General features: G+C 36.4%; 1 protein-coding gene across 1 annotated transcript; it reads left to right on the top strand.

Annotated features, from left to right (window-relative positions):
* The first annotated feature begins 736 nt into the window (after positions 1 to 736).
* Positions 737 to 14756, top strand: CDK7 (cyclin-dependent kinase 7). The gene is made up of 12 exons (XM_004678235.1): positions 737 to 949; positions 1264 to 1323; positions 2499 to 2532; positions 3596 to 3663; positions 4282 to 4350; positions 6096 to 6206; positions 7287 to 7405; positions 9438 to 9537; positions 10294 to 10380; positions 13053 to 13202; positions 13864 to 14011; positions 14448 to 14756. Exons 1-12 carry the CDS (start codon positions 884 to 886, stop codon positions 14474 to 14476), a joined length of 1041 nt encoding a protein of 346 aa, XP_004678292.1. The 5' UTR covers positions 737 to 883; the 3' UTR covers positions 14477 to 14756.
* Positions 14757 to 16139: the final 1383 nt, after the last annotated feature.

Below are 16139 nucleotides of genomic sequence, written 5' to 3'. Positions count from 1 at the left end.
AGAGACATGAAGAAGTCTGTTGTAAAGCAGGTTCCACAATTACTGTCCCCTTCCATTGGAAGGCAAGGATCTTTGTCCTTTTTTATGATTCCTCAGTCTACATGAGACTGGCACATAGTAAGCATTTAGTGTGTATTTTTTTAATCGTGCACTTACTTTGTAGATTTGTTTGAAATTTTGTAACACTCGATAAGGTAAGTACTGATCACAGCAATTGAGCACACGGTGTGTCTAAACTTCCTGTATGTCTCTTTGGTCACCACAACCAACTATGATATAGGTTATTATTTCCATTTATAAAGTAGAAAAACTGATGACCAGCACATAATTCTTCAGTGGCCTAGGAGTTTGTTTTCCTGGGAGTACTTCTTAATAAAGAAATTGGACTGAAAATGTCTCATCAGTAGACCTTTAAAAGCTTTGTTTAAGTGAGCCGACATGGAGGATGGGGGAGGAGGTACAGTAACCATAGCAACAAGACTCACCTTAGCAAGCACCTCGAAACTGTATTCATACACACCTATGAAATGTATAACAGAATGTCATATTAGAAGGCTGACTGGACCGCGGTACCGAGGGAATTACCTACGTTAAAGCGGTAACAGGGTGACAGACTCCAACAAATACACTCCGCTTCCGGGTGCCTCGCTTGGTCACGTGACGGGGCGGGACGTGCTCAGACCGTCAACCAACCCTATCTGGAGCAGCTGCTGTGGGGCGGGCGTAGTTTACATCGCCCCGCCCATTCCGGAAGTAGGGGCGAAGCTACTAAAGCGTCACGCCCAGTGAACGGAAGTGGCTGTTAGAGGTTTTACCAAAGCTTTAAATTCCTGCTGTCTGGGAGGCTCATTCCTTTCAACTGGACTCGGGCTTCGTGCACCGGATGGCTGTGGACGTGAAGTCGCGAGCAAAACGTTATGAAAAACTGGACTTTCTCGGGGAGGGACAGGTGAGTCTCGGGCGGGATTCAGAGGGTCCAGAGCGCGGAGCGCCCTGTAGCCTCACCTCGCGTGTTTTCTCGCGAAAGCCAAGAGGGCTGACCTGGCCACTCGTTCTCTTTGAGTACGCCGCCCCTCCACACACCGGAGGGGAGCCTAAGAGGACCTCTCCTTTCTAAAGACAATCGTGGGACAGGACGAGGATTGCCTCACCACGTTTCAGACCGCCGGGAGTCGGCGCCGAGAACCCTGTGTTCTTGGCTTCCTGTAAATCGAAGAGTAACAAACGCTTACAAACTGAAGTTATTCCTGTTTTTCTGTCTAGTTTGCCACGGTTTACAAGGCCAGAGACAAGAACACCAATCAGATTGTCGCCATTAAGAAAGTGAGTTCCAGTTGATCCTTTTTTCCTGTATCTATGAATGTTTGCATCATGAATTGATGGATGGACAGCTGTTGTGCTACCTTTGACCGTCCTGTGATAATAGTGATATGTATTTTCAAACAATTATTTTCTTACGTTCCAAGAGCCAGTTTTTTTTTTTTTTTTGCTACATTCATTGAAGTTGAAGCGAAGAAACTGCTAGATTTGTTTCGTAAACTCGGATATTGGTTAAGTAAGCAAGTACAGTCTCATCTGTTGGGACCTCACAACTATTTAATATCAAGAACTTTGCATTACTTCCTTGCCTGTGACTCTGTGTGGCCTATCTGTATTTGTAGTGAACAGGTTTACCATGAAATCCCTTCACCAGCTTTCACAACGTTGATGTGGTGCATTATTTTAAATTTAGCCAATTCTCTATACGCTGGGCGCTTTATCTCCATTTTGTCACTTAAACCTCAACATAGCCTCGTGAAGAAGTTGAAATTAGTATACCTGTTTTACACTTGAGGTGCCTAAGGCTAAGCAAGATGAGGTGACTTTGTCAAGATGCACAGCTAGTGTTATTAAAGGTAGGCTTTAATTCAGGTGTCCTGCTGCCAGGTTCCTTGCTCTTTCCTGTACTACTGAAGTCAGTATCTCCCAGTAGAGGCTGTTTTTCTCACCTATTTCAGTTCCTTTGGGTGGGTAAATTACCTCCACCTTCCCATAGTTCCTGTTGCTGCTTTGTTTCTCCTTCAAAATCTCTAGCTCCTTCTCATTCACTTACAACTGCCTAGCTCTCTCCTTCTCTGCAAAGATTCCTGCCATTGTTATCTTGCTTACTTTTTCTGACTTCTCTCATGCCCTGGCTTTAGAGCTTCTGTCTATAATCCACCTCTGTAGTTACTGCCTTAAACGTAACCTCACAAAGATAAAGGAGGCATATGTTTTCTAAATACCATTATTTGTGCAGTTAAAAAACAAAAGGGCAAGAATGGTAGGCACTTGTCCCTCTTTTATGTTGTTACTTTTTCCTTTCTGATTCATGATATCCACTTCCTTCATATCCACTAATGCTAGCTACATAGGGGTTTTTACATGTTTGACTGTGGCTAAGTTTTTAAAGTTTTATTATATTATGCATTAAGTCTAAATTTATCACATTTTAAATGTATTTCTTTTTCCTCCACTAGATCAAGCTTGGACATAGATCAGAGGCTAAAGATGGTAAGTATTTCATGTAAACTGACAGAACAGGAAATGTTCTAATTCTTACTTAAGAAATGAACAAAATGTTAGAGTACCAAGGGCTCTAGATAGTTATTGCAGAGTCACAGAGAATAAAGATAATCTCAGGGTGGAGACAGGATATTTGCAGTTTCCACCCCTTGGTATTCAGAAAACATTTAAGTCACCTAAATAAATGGAAGGAAACAGGTTATTATTGGTTTATATTGATGTCTTTCTTCATTACTGTTTTGCTGTAGTGATTAGGTGGTGTTAACAGTCATTGTTTCTTTTTCTGTTATTCTAATTACTTTGAAAATTCAGGGTATACCTTTATGAAGTCCACAAAGCTCACATGGGAAATGATGTATTGGGGGATAAGATTTCTTTTAACTCCCAAAGCCTTGTTTGCTCGAATAATAAATCCTGCTTAGTCATCAAAAAAAAAAAAATCTAATATTACCAGATCTTAATTTTGAATTCTGGAAGCAATACTATCTTACCATTAATATGCTGTTATGTTAGCATTACTAATCTGCTGCTGATAGCCATAGGGCAAGTTTGTATTCATTTATTACCTATCTGCTATATACTTCATGCATTTTATTCTTTTAGTGTTCAGATCTGACTTGGTATTTAAACTATTTTAAAAATAAAGCAAAGTTGACTTTCCTGAGGGCCTGTGGGTTAAATCTCAGTGCTGTTACTGCTACAGCCTGAGTTTGATCCCTGCCCAGGGAGTAACCTACCTGACACCACAGACCTCTCCTGTCTTGGCCACTGCTCCCCTCAGCAGTGTATTTCACTGTCCAGATCCACCTGTTCTGCACCCTACTTTGTCTGGTGAGTCCTCTCACCCCTCGCACCCCTGGTCTACACCCTAGATCTTATGTGCAAAAAAATTTTTTAAATACAGCAATGTAAAAGAAAAACAGACATGCTATAAAATTTGTCTGTAGAATATCATCACTTTCCTGAGATACTAACGGTATCTGCCCCTAAAATATGTTTCTAAGGCTTGAGATTTTAGATTTTTCACTTTTTGCTTTGTCTTTTTGTGTAGGTATAAACAGAACAGCCTTAAGAGAAATAAAATTATTACAGGAGCTAAGTCATCCAAATATAATTGGTGTGAGTATGCTCTAAGTTGTTTCTGGAATTTGGAACTCCTTCCTGAATGTGATAGATGTTAATTAAAAATTCAGCAAGATGAGTTGTTCTATAGATAAGCTTTGCAGAAAAGCTTAAAAATTAAAAAGCTGAAAGGCCCTCCCTGGTGGCACAACAGGTTAGAACGCAACACTGTAAGACTGCCACAGCCACTTCAGTATGAGTTCGATACCCGGTCTCAGAGGTGATCCACAAAGCCCGGCAGACCTCTCCTGTCTCCCCTGCTGCACCCCTCAGCAGTGTACTTTGTCAGTCTACCTGTTCTGCTTCCCACTCTGTCTCTGGTGAATCTGAAACTGTGTAACTGAGGAAATAAGTATAGGCATATAGGCTGATTTTGTCAGAAATCATTTTGAAGCCTAAAATGTTCTATCATGTAAATCTTGAGCAAGTTCTTTAACTTTGTGCCTTATTTTCTACCTATAGGGCAGCAAAGGATACTATCAAATTTAATAACATTATTTAACCTTTATAGGGAATTGTCAGCTAGCCAAACACTTGTCTGATTATTTTTAAATGCCTTCACTTGATGTTATGTCAAGAATCACATTTTTTAAGTTTTAAAATTCTACTTTGCAGCTTCTTGATGCTTTTGGACACAAATCTAATATTAGCCTTGTCTTTGATTTTATGGAAACTGATTTAGAGGTAAGACTTAAGATTTCAAGAGGAATATTTTTTTCTTAGTTTATGAAGGGAATCAAATATTTTCTGCGTGTGAAGTTACTGATAGTGAAAACTGCTTAATTTTGTTGAGATCTTGATATAAACTGAAGTCAAGGTTCTGAGTTTTTTATTTCTATTCCCGGTGTTACATACAAGGATTGGATTTCATTGTTTTTAAAGAAATAAATATTTGACCTTTTAAATTTCAGAGTTAGTTACTGTTTCTTATTATCACATAGTATAATCTTTTTGAGCATTGCTCTTTTTGAGAAATAAGATACTATTGTTTTTTGTTAATATTAATTGAATCTCGGAAACTGATAACCCAAGGATGTGAAACAGCTAGAATTTTCATATACTGCCAGTGTAAAGACAGAATGGTACAGCTGCTTTGGAAAACATCTCACAGGTTTTTTTTATATTTGTAGTTAAATGTACACTTAAGTTATAATCTAGCAATACTACTGCTAGATGTCTATCCAAAAGAAACAAAACCATGTCTACATAGAAATCAGATGGTACACAGATACTTAGTTTTATTTATAAGTACCCAACATGAAAACACATATCCTTTATCTAGTGAAGGTATAAATAAACATCCATAAAATAAACACTGTTTGGAAATAGAAAGTAATAAACTGTTCTTTGACACAACAGTATAAATATGATTCTGAAACACGTTATACTAAATAAAAGAAGCCAGGCTCAAGACTAGATTTTATGGTTTCCAGTTAACATGATATTTCTAGAAAAGCAAAAGTAAAGGAAATCAGTATTAGTGCTGGTACTGGTAATAAAAGGAAAAACTGAATATATAGGAATTTTGAGAGGTTATCAAACTAATATTTTAATTATGATAGTGGTTCTACAACTAGATATGGTTGTCAAAACTAATGGAACATTGTGCCAAAAATTGGTACATTTTAACCTAAACCTGAACCTGATTTTTACAAAAAGAAAAGAGAATTTCTACCAAATAAAGACAAGTCTAGGAATAACCTACCTTTAAGGCATAGCTTATAAGTAATGTCATCAAATCTCAGTCTTAAGTTTATAATTTAGCTCTATTTTCTTCTCTGTGGCCATTATTTATGGGCATAATTTCTCAACAGTTCTCATGCACTTCCAGGCTTATATCCTTAGCCCTTAGGAATTGCTAAAGAAAGAAAATGCTTTGATCTTTGGATTCTAGCACAGGTGCTTAACTTGGTTGACTGACTTGGCTTGGATCACAACCTCCCCCAAGCTAGTCTCCTGGCTAACAGTCTGCGGTATGGTAATTGAATATGCCTGGTTCATCAGTCTGCCTCTAGAGGCAAGGTAGTGGTCAGTCCTGTTTTAACCATATGGACTGAGCAAGGAGCAGGTGGTTCCCAAAGGAATGCTTAGTACTTTAGCATATGGACTGAGCAGGGAGCAGGTGGTTCCCAAAGGAATGCTCAGTACTCTTATCGGAAGAGGTTGTCTGTACTGGGGCAAGCAAAGATAACATATGATTGCTACATTTCATGCTTAAAAGCAAAGCAGTAGGAGACAAAGCACTGCTTTTTTTTTTTTTTTTAACCAAACCAAAGATAATTTCCCTAACCACATAAACACATCTGACAATGCTTCTAAGAAAGGTTAGGCAACCTGTCTTGAGATTCTTCTTTATGAATAAATTAATTTATACCTATAAATAATTTTGTGGAATGTATTTACCTATATTTTATGTACCTACTATACAGGTTATAATAAAGGATAATAGCCTTGTACTGACACCATCACACATCAAAGCCTACATGTTAATGACTCTTCAGGGGTTAGAATATCTACATCAACATTGGATTCTACATAGGGTAAGGTTTTTAATCAAGCACAATTGCTGCTTTATGTGTAGACAAGTTGTCTGTAGTCAGTTTACTATGTAAAAGCCTTAACGTGTAAATTACTGTTTTTGTGGGAGTTTTCTGTAATATGTAAATTATTAAAATAAAGATGTAGCTTGGTCACTTCATCCCACCTGCTTCCTTTTGCCTTCTGCTATTCCATCAGATGATGCTTTGAGAACTCTAACTTACTAAGTGAAATGGGACAGATCTAATCCTTCTTTTCATAAATGAGGAACTAAGTTGCTAAAAGAACTCAACAAGGTTATATATGTTTTTCAAGGGTAGTAGCTGACAACTGACAGTGTTAGAATTTATATCTTTTGACTTTGGTTCCAGTGTTCTTTGTGGTACTCTGTTTTTATGGGAGGAAATTACAATGAAAAACTGTATTAAATTATACAATGCTAAAATGCCTTTAGAAAAGTATTTATAGTAGCTCTAAAATTCTATGAAGTAATGAAATAAAATTTCTGAAGTGACTGAGTCATTGTTAGGAATTTTTAGTTGTTGGAACAAAGCTGATAATTTAGATAAGTAGATTATTCAGCTTGTGTAATTTTTAGTAATTCTCAGACATTGAACTTGGAATTCATTTTGAGTTTTTGTTAATATCTCTTTATCCTAGATTTTGAAGAATATGTTCCTCATCCTTTCTAAATGCATAGTGTTGTTCTTATTAAATTAATAGTATCAACCATTTATTGAGAGTTTACAATGAGCCAGTAATTACAGTAGACTTTTACAGAAAATATTAAGTTTAATCCTCACAGAATTTCTGTAAAGAAGGTAATTGAAAATTATATCTAGATTCTAACATTGTCAGTTATTATCTACTGAACACGAAATTTTGTACCCTTGACTCATATCACTAAAAGTAATATGATCAATATTTTGTGGTGATAGTATTTTATATCAATTTTTAAGATACTGATGTTTAAATTTGGGGTATCACACCATTGTTGCTAAGTTTAAAGTTAAGCAAAGGTAACAACACAATATTGCTCCTTACCCTGCTTGCTTATTTGTTTTAAAACCTCCATGATACAGGATCTAAAACCAAACAACTTGTTACTCGATGAAAATGGCGTTCTAAAACTCGCAGATTTTGGCCTAGCCAAATCATTTGGAAGCCCCAATAGAATTTATACACATCAAGTTGTAACCAGGTAAGAATCTCTTAAATAACAAAAAGCTTATATTGTACAGGTTATTAATCACAAATGAACATCATTTGGCTTTCCTGAAATACCTTGGCACAATTCTGTAATCATTGTTTTGTCATTGTTTTGTTAAAAGTACAACTCATTTATGTTATCTGAATTTTACTACAGTTACCAAATACAGATGGGGTTGAGTTAAAACTCACTTCTCAGACATTTACTTAATAATATTAGGGAGAAATTTAACTTCATTTGCATTTTAGTTGAGTGGTTGGAACGTTAGTGACCACTCTTTTTACATAATCAACTGATTGGGGAGGGTTGGGGTAAGGGAAGTTGTTTTTATTTTATTGACCATACCGATTCCAAATTTTATATTATTCAGTGTAAATGGAAATTCTCTGAACAAAACAGTAAATTGATACTTGGATTTTTCATATTATTGGTGTTCATACTTTGTGTTTATACATTTTATGTATTGAAAACTAAAAATTACCTTAAATAGGTAAGGAGAGCAGACGTTGTTAATCTTTTTTGCATTTCCTAACTTCCAAAGCACTTTTAAACATCTCAGAAGATCTTTAGAGTTTGTATTCTTTTATTACCTTCTTCCAAATAGATCTTACTAAGTATCAGTCACTAAGCCCTGCCTTAAAAGAGATTATCAGTAGATGTTTGTCTGGTTACTAGAATGATTAAACTCATCATTCAGAAACTTGTTGAGCTCAGGAAAACAGGGCTACCTACCTACCTACTAATTTCTCCTATTTTCTCTTCCTGCAAATCAAGTAGGACTAATGGGTCAAGTTAAAATTTGGGAATTGACAATTAGGTTTAGTGATGTGGCATATCACCCTTCACATGAGCAGATTTGGTGGAGTGGTGGAATGAAAAGCCTGATTGAAAAGGATTTAAGAGAGTATGGGAGAAGAGGAATTGAAAATATTAAAAATAAACAGCTCATCTGACTAACCAAAGAATGAGGAGGTAGCTATTAGAGGAAGCGTAAGGTCCAAAAATTTTTTTCTGTTCTTTCTTTGCTTTTAGTTTATTTTTAAGGTGGGAGAATAATAGGATATTTGTACATTGAGATAAAAGTCTGTTAGAGAACAAAATGTTGATACAGGAGAAAGAGGAGAGAATTGCAGGAGCTGTAACTTGAAAAGAGGCAAGAGAAGATGATATGTAACTCCATTATTGGAGAATTGACTTTAAAAATAGTCGAGGATAGTTTTATCTGTTGTTACAGATGGAAAAGCAGTCTATGAATACAAATGTCTAGGTGAGTCTGCAGAGGTATTTTCTTAATACCCGATTTTTTTCGGTGGCATAGCAAAGTCATCAGCTAGACAGAAGGATGGTTTTGATGGTGTCAGAAGAAAGGATGTATTGTTTAAGAGTAATGAATCAATGATGTTTACAATTTTCTGACAAGAACACAGAAATACTTGATTTTACAGTTAATTTTGTAAGTCAGTGTATCCAGAAAAGTGAATTTCATCAGTGGGATCTTTTTTTTTAATATAATAGTTTATTTTTCCATCATTTTGTGCCTTTTTCCATCTCAGTTATAATCCCTGTGGGCTTCTCATCACTAAATCACCCGTGTGCCATCATCATAGTCCAGTGTACTTCCTTCCCACCCCCCATTTTGGATCCTATTCTCCACTCCACCCCATAAAATGTCTCTATCAGTGGTATCTTTTGATGAGGAGTTTTTAAGAAATACTAACCTGGCCCTCCCTGATGATGCAGTGGGTTGAAACGCAGCACTGCAAAGCTGGCATATGGCTGCTTCAGTACAAGTTCGATCCCGCCCCAGAGGTGATCCACATGGCACAGCAGACTTTTCCTGTCTTGCCAGCTGCTCCCCTCAGCAGTGTATTTCATTGATCTACCTGTTCTGCTCCCCACTCTGTCTCTGGTGAATCCTCTTACCACCTCTGGCCTGTACCACAGTACTATATGCATAAACATGCGTTTAAAAAAGAGTAATGCCAATCCACTCTAAGTTGACATTTTTTTGTTTGTTCTTTAGGTGGTATCGGGCCCCTGAGTTACTATTTGGAGCTAGAATGTATGGTGTAGGTGTGGACATGTGGGCTGTTGGCTGTATATTAGCAGAGTTGCTTCTAAGGGTAAGACTTGAAGTGATGTTCACAATTCAGTAGGGTTACAGGATTTTTGTATAATTTATTTCAGTTACCTTCCTAGAGGAGATTTCCAAGAGAGGAGCACCATTCTTAACAAAAACCAACAACCTATTTAAAAATAAAACCTCCTCCAAATGCAGTCTTTTTACTAGTGCTAATATCAGATGAGAAGACACCCCTCTATCATCATTGTGGGGCTCAAGTGCTAAAGGCTTGGCACATGGTTGGTCTGCAGCACTCTCATTCCAGTACCTTGGTTTGTATTGGCTCAGAACAGAGCTTCCAATGTATGTTTCCTATGGATTCCTGGATGTACTGTGGGACAAGAGATTGAAAGTATTTCAGTTACCTGAGAATGTTGTTTATTCCTCTTGTGTACAGAAATTGCCTATTTTTTAATAATTTGTTTGTAATCCTGTGCTGTATTACCTAAACATCATCTCATAATGCTCCTTTACTTGTGTCACCAGTGTTCAGGTCCACCCACAGGATGGCCCTCAGCATAGCACAGTGCCTGTTACATGATAAATGTTTATTTAAGATTTGCAGAATATATAAAATGGTCAGTGTGTTACTGTTTACTTGGTTAACAGTGACAGAATATAATCCATATCCAGCATATACCTCAGAGGACATTTTTGTTCATTTTTTTATTTTTTCTTACTAAGTTTATAGTATTTTTCACTATATAACAGCTATCAGAAATCATGTTTGAAATATCTGCTGTTGGCTTTCTTTTAGGTTCCTTTCTTGCCTGGAGATTCAGACCTTGATCAATTAACAAGAATATTTGAAACACTGGGAACACCAACTGAGGAACAGTGGCCTGTAAGACTTCATATATTCTCTTTAAAATTTAGTTTGGATTCTATAAAGTTGCAGAATTTGGCATGTAATGAAGTTGAAGTTGAAATTAAGTGTGTAGAATTTTTTTTGTTCTATTTCTCAGCTTTCTATTTCTAATCAAAACTTTGCTATACTAACTATAAAACATGCCTTAGGACTGTCATTTATTAAGTTCTTTTCTATATTGCCACTCATGGTAGGTGTTTCATAAATTATATTTAATTATTGCAACAATCCTATTAAGTGGTTACCATTACTCCTATTTTAAAGATGAAATGACTGAGGTTTAGTGACCTTCCGTACCTTACCCAAGGCTATCACCCAGTGTCATAACCAGGACTGCATTCTGGGTGTTCAGACTCCAGAGCCTTTGTTGATAGCATTTATTATGTTGTTTTCTCATTGACTTTCTAAACAGTTCTAACACTGTCGACAATAATAAGTATATCAATTAAAATACTGACATTAAAAAAGATTTCTTACTTTGAGATTTTCATGTGATTGTAAGAAATAGTATTATATATAGATTTACATGTAATTCTGGGCATTATGCACATTATTATATATTTTACCCAGCTTCCCAGAATGATAGCATGTAAAAGTAGCACATTACATTCAGGATGTTGACATTGATGTGGTTGAGAAACAGGACATCAACAAGACCCCTCATGTTGCCCTTTTATAGCAGTACCCCTTAGTTCTTCCACCCTCACCTTCTTAATTCTCAGCAACCACTAGTCCTTTCTTCATTGTTAGTTTTGTCATACAGTTACAGTGTGTAACTTCGGGGATTGACCTTTTTCACATTTAGGATGATTCTGTATTCATTCAACTAGGTTATTGTATGTCTCTTCATGTTTCTTTTACTTTTTGGATAATGGTCCACTTTTGCACATATGATTTGCCAATATTTCCCTATACCTTATCTTTTCATCCTCCTTGTTTTTATTTATTTTTTTTTCCCCAGAGTAGAAGTTTTTAATTTTGATCAAGTCTTTTTTTACTGATTTTTTTTTTTCCTTTTATGAATCATGCTTGGGTATCAGGGTAAAGAACTCGCTTAACCCAGAAATTTCCTGATGATTTTCTTGTATTTTTTCCCTAAAAAGTTTCATAGTTTTACATTTAAGTCCATTACCCTGTGTCAGTTAATTTTATGAGATTAGAAACTCATCTTAAACATATGTTTATTATGTTCAGCAATTCTGGCACCATTTGTTGTAAGATTATTCATTGAACTGCTTTTGCAAGTCTGTCAGAAATCAGTTGCACATACATTTTTTTTTTTTTTTTAAAGATTTATTTATTTATTTGTGCATACAGAACTGGGGTACAGGCCAGAGACTCAGGGGCGGTGAGAGGCTTCACCAGAGACAGAGTGGGGAGCAGAACAGGCAGATCTACGAAGTACACTGCTGAGGGAAGCAGCGGGCAGGCCAGGAGAGGTCTGGCTCGCCATGTGGTCTCCTCCGGGGCAGGCGGCAGGCGGGAATCGAACTCATGCGGAAGTGGCCTCAGATTCTCAGTGCTGTGCTTTAACCCGCTGCGCCACCAGGGAGGGCCGCACATACATTTTTTTAAGGTATTTTTTTACGCATACAGCAATGTGGTACAGGCCAGAGGTGCAGGGGCGGTGAGAGAATTTACCAGAGACAGAATGGGTTGCAGAACAGGAAGATTAATGAAGTACACTCTGAGGGGAGCAGAGGGTGAAACAGGAGAAGTCTGTCATGCCATGTGCATCACCTTCCTGGCCGGGATTGAACTTGTGCTGAGGCGGGCTGCAGCTAGCGTCATGGTGCTACGCTCTAACTTATTGCACCACCAGGGAGGCCTCAGTTGCACATATATGTGGATCTATTTCTGGATTTTCTGTTGTGTTTCAGTAATTTGTCTATCCTACTGCTAGTACTGCAGTTCAATTAAATTAGTTATCTGTTAAGACTTGAAATCAGATAGACTGATTATTCTGTTGTTTTAGCTATTCTTTTTTGCTTTTTTATATAAATTTTATAGCTATAATTTGTCAGAATTTTGATAAGAATTGTTAAACCTATTTATCAGTTTGAGACTTGACTTCTTTGCAGTGCTAAATCATCTGGTCCATGAACATGATAGGTTTTACATTTTGTTTAGAACTTGTATTTCATAAGTGTTATTTAACTTGCTTTCAGTACACAAGTCAAGCATATAGTTTTTCAAAGATTTATTTATTTATGCATACAAGAACTGGGGTATGGAAGAGAGGTGTGCACGGTGAAAGGATTCACCAAAGACAGAGTGGGGAACAGAACAGGTAGATCGACTGAAGTACACTGCTGAGGGAGCAGCAGGTGGGACAGGAGAGGTCTGATGCGCTATGCCTCGTAGGTCACTTCCCTGGCCAGGGATGGAATTCTTGGTGCAGTGGCTGCAGGTAGCTTCATGTTGTTGCACCTTAGCACCTAGTGCCACCAGGGAGGGGCCTGTAATTGACTTTCAGAAACTAATATCCTGCAAACTGACTCTGCTCATTAGTTCTAGAAGTTTCAAAATAGATTTGGGACTTTCTACTTAGATCATCACCTTCATATATTGTTTTATTTGACTTGATTTGAGGTCTCTGTACTTCTCAACCTTTTACTCAAATTTTAATTTTAAAAATGTTTTTACAGGACATGTGTAGTCTTCCAGATTTCGTGACATTTAAGAGTTTCCCTGCAATCCCATTACAGCACATCTTCATTGCAGCAGGAGATGACTTGCTAGATCTCATACAAGGCTTATTCTTATTTAACCCATGTACTCGAATTACAGCCACACAGGTATTTTAGCATGTTTCTTTTACTAGGAACTGTGAAGATAATCTTAACTAGAGCACTGATAAAAAGAATTTCATAAGATTTTCTACATATTTTGAATAATGGAAAGATATGTTTTAAGGAATAGTAATTTTTTTACTTTTCCCCAAACTATAAGCACTGTTGAGACTCATATAATGCACAGATATATGAGTCTTTAGACTTGTTTTTGAAAATATAAATACATGTCTGTTTCACTAATTGGTTTTTTAAGTATTGTTTACATAGAAAGGGATTTTTGTTAAGATACTGTATTTGTTAAGACACTGCTATATTTGGGTATTTTTTAAGATTTATTTCATTTATTTATTATACAAGAACTGGAGAAAAGGCCAGAGGTGCCAGCTGGGGAAGAGGACTCACCTGATACAAAGTAGGAAGCAGAACAGGCAGATCTACTAAAACTAGAATATGTCGTCATTTTTTTTTAGTCTTTCTTACGCTGCTAGATACCTATTTGTAGTAATTTTGCATGTCCAAACTCTTGAAATTAATTTTGTTTTGGTAGAAGGGTTATTAACATAATATACTTAGGCTCCCAACAGTTTTGGAGGTTAGATTTTCTTAAACACCATTCATACTAACTTATAAATCTTTTCTGGGGTGTGTGTGTTTCTTTTAAAAGGCATTGAAAACTAAATATTTTAGTAACCGGCCAGGGCCAACACCTGGATGTCAGCTGCCACGACCAAACTGTCCAGTGGAAACTTTAAAGGAGCAGTCAAATCCAGCCGTGGCAACAAAGCGGAAGAGAACAGAGGCCTTGGAACAAGGTAAAATGCCATTTTCATAAGAAATTCAGTTAATTCAGAAAACTACACAGATATATAGTTAATATATAGTGACTGGAGGACAGCTAAGAAATGTAGATAAGTTATTTGCTTTTTATAAGTTTAAATGATAAAAATAGAATTTTAAGTCATGAGTGGGTTCAAGCCCTGTTTGCTTCTTCTGAGAGTGTCTGTTTGCTGTTGAAAAGGACGCAGGCACTTATGAACAGACTTCACGATTATGAGCACACTGTTCTTGCCATGAATTCTGAATGGCATGCTTATGTTTGAATTCTGAATGGTACACATACCAAATGGTATGCTAATGTTCCATTAGTGCTACTGGAAAGTCAAGTCAAGTAAATATTACTGAGATGCAATGACTGTTTAAAATTGCCATAAGATTACCTGTGAACCACCTCATTTTTTCCCCCCCCAGGAGTATTACCCAAGAAGCTAATTTTTTAGTTACAGAGAACACTGGACAGTATTTTACTACTGAAGAAAATAGTTCAAAATACAAATAATGGAAAAATAGTAAATGTTAAATGCTGTAGAAGGAATTTGTAAATATTCTACACATGTAAAATATATAAATTGTGTTATTTTTATTAAATATATTTTAAAACAAACAATTCTGATTTTTCTGATTGGAGTACAAAAGTAAGATAAGCTCAGGTCTTTGAAATGTTGAATTGAAAATGCATTAAGGAAACTAATAAAACTAATTATCAGTTCTGATGATCTGGTCTATACAGCATCACAAATTTGACTAAGAATATTTGAAAGTGGAAAACTAGTAGTAATTAGCAGACACTTGCCTCTCCTACCCAGTCTTAACAAATGTTAATATATGAAATGGAAAAAAAGATACTGTAGTTAAAATTGAGGTGCTTCTAATATGTCCCTTTATTCTGTAGCCTCCCTTTCACCCTAATGAAATAGAAGACTATCAGGAAATGAGTGTCCTCCCATGATTTTATACTGCCCTTTACACTGCTTCAGTGCATGTAGTAATATTTAATAACATAACTAAATATTTAGTATACTACAAAATATTGTAGTAATGTTTTGGGTCTCAAAATTTGATATGAATGATTAGCTATATTTCATGCTATAATTTTTTTTATTCACTCAGAAACTTTAATTTCTTCCATGTTAATGCATGTAAATCAGTTTTAACTCCATATAATATATAATAATAAAATATACCTTATGTATTCAACACTGTTTACTCATGCTCTATTTGAAGACTGCTGTTTTTCTTTTGCTGAGTAAATTAAATACTGTAAAGCAGTTTAAACACAGTTATTACTCACAGTTTGGTAGGTCAGCTGTCTGGCAGGGCATATCAGTATTTTTTGCGTAGTCCAAAATCTCATGAGGCCAAAATCAAGGTGTCAGTTTGGGCTTTTTCCTGAAGTTCTAGAGAAGCATTTGCTTCCAAGCTTAATCAGTTCTTGCTGTTTTAATCATGTGCCACCTTTACTTGTCAGTTAGATTGGGCTCTTTCCTGAAGTTCTAGAGAAGCATTTGCTTCCAAGCTTAATCAGTTCTTGCTGTTTTAATCATGTGCCACCTTTACTTGTCAGTTAGATTGGGCTCTTCCCTGAAGTTCTAGAGAAGCATTTGCTTCCAAGCTTAAATCAGTTCTTGCAGTTTTAATCATGTGCCACCTTTACTTACTGGGTCACCCGGAGCCTCTCTCATCCTAACACAGCTCTAAGTTCCTTGTCACCTAGCGCTCCATCTGCAAGCCAGCCACAATGTTTCACCCTCATCTCGTTTCTAAATCTACTACTAACAGAGAAAATTGTTACTACTTTTTTCCCTTCTTATAAAGAAGGGTTATCCTTGGCTTGGGTCATCTTTATATTAAGTACAACTCACTTAACATCTTTACAATTCCTTCACAGCAGTACTTAGTGCTTGACAGTCAGTGGGAATCTTGAGATGGCCACATTTAGAATTCGGCCACATTTAGAATTTGGCCATAGTGACATTCAGATTTTTAACTTTTTCACAGCTATAAATAGAATGTGTGTGTGTGTGTGTAATATATATACATATACATATATATATATATGGAAGTTTTTTTTTAATTTACATACTCAGAATTGTAACTAGGGCA

Source organism: Condylura cristata, unplaced genomic scaffold (assembly GCF_000260355.1).
Source record: "Condylura cristata isolate star-nosed mole 26May11 unplaced genomic scaffold, ConCri1.0 scaffold00007, whole genome shotgun sequence".
Lineage (NCBI taxonomy): Eukaryota > Metazoa > Chordata > Mammalia > Eulipotyphla > Talpidae > Condylura > Condylura cristata.
This window is presented reverse-complemented; position numbering and strand designations above follow the sequence as displayed.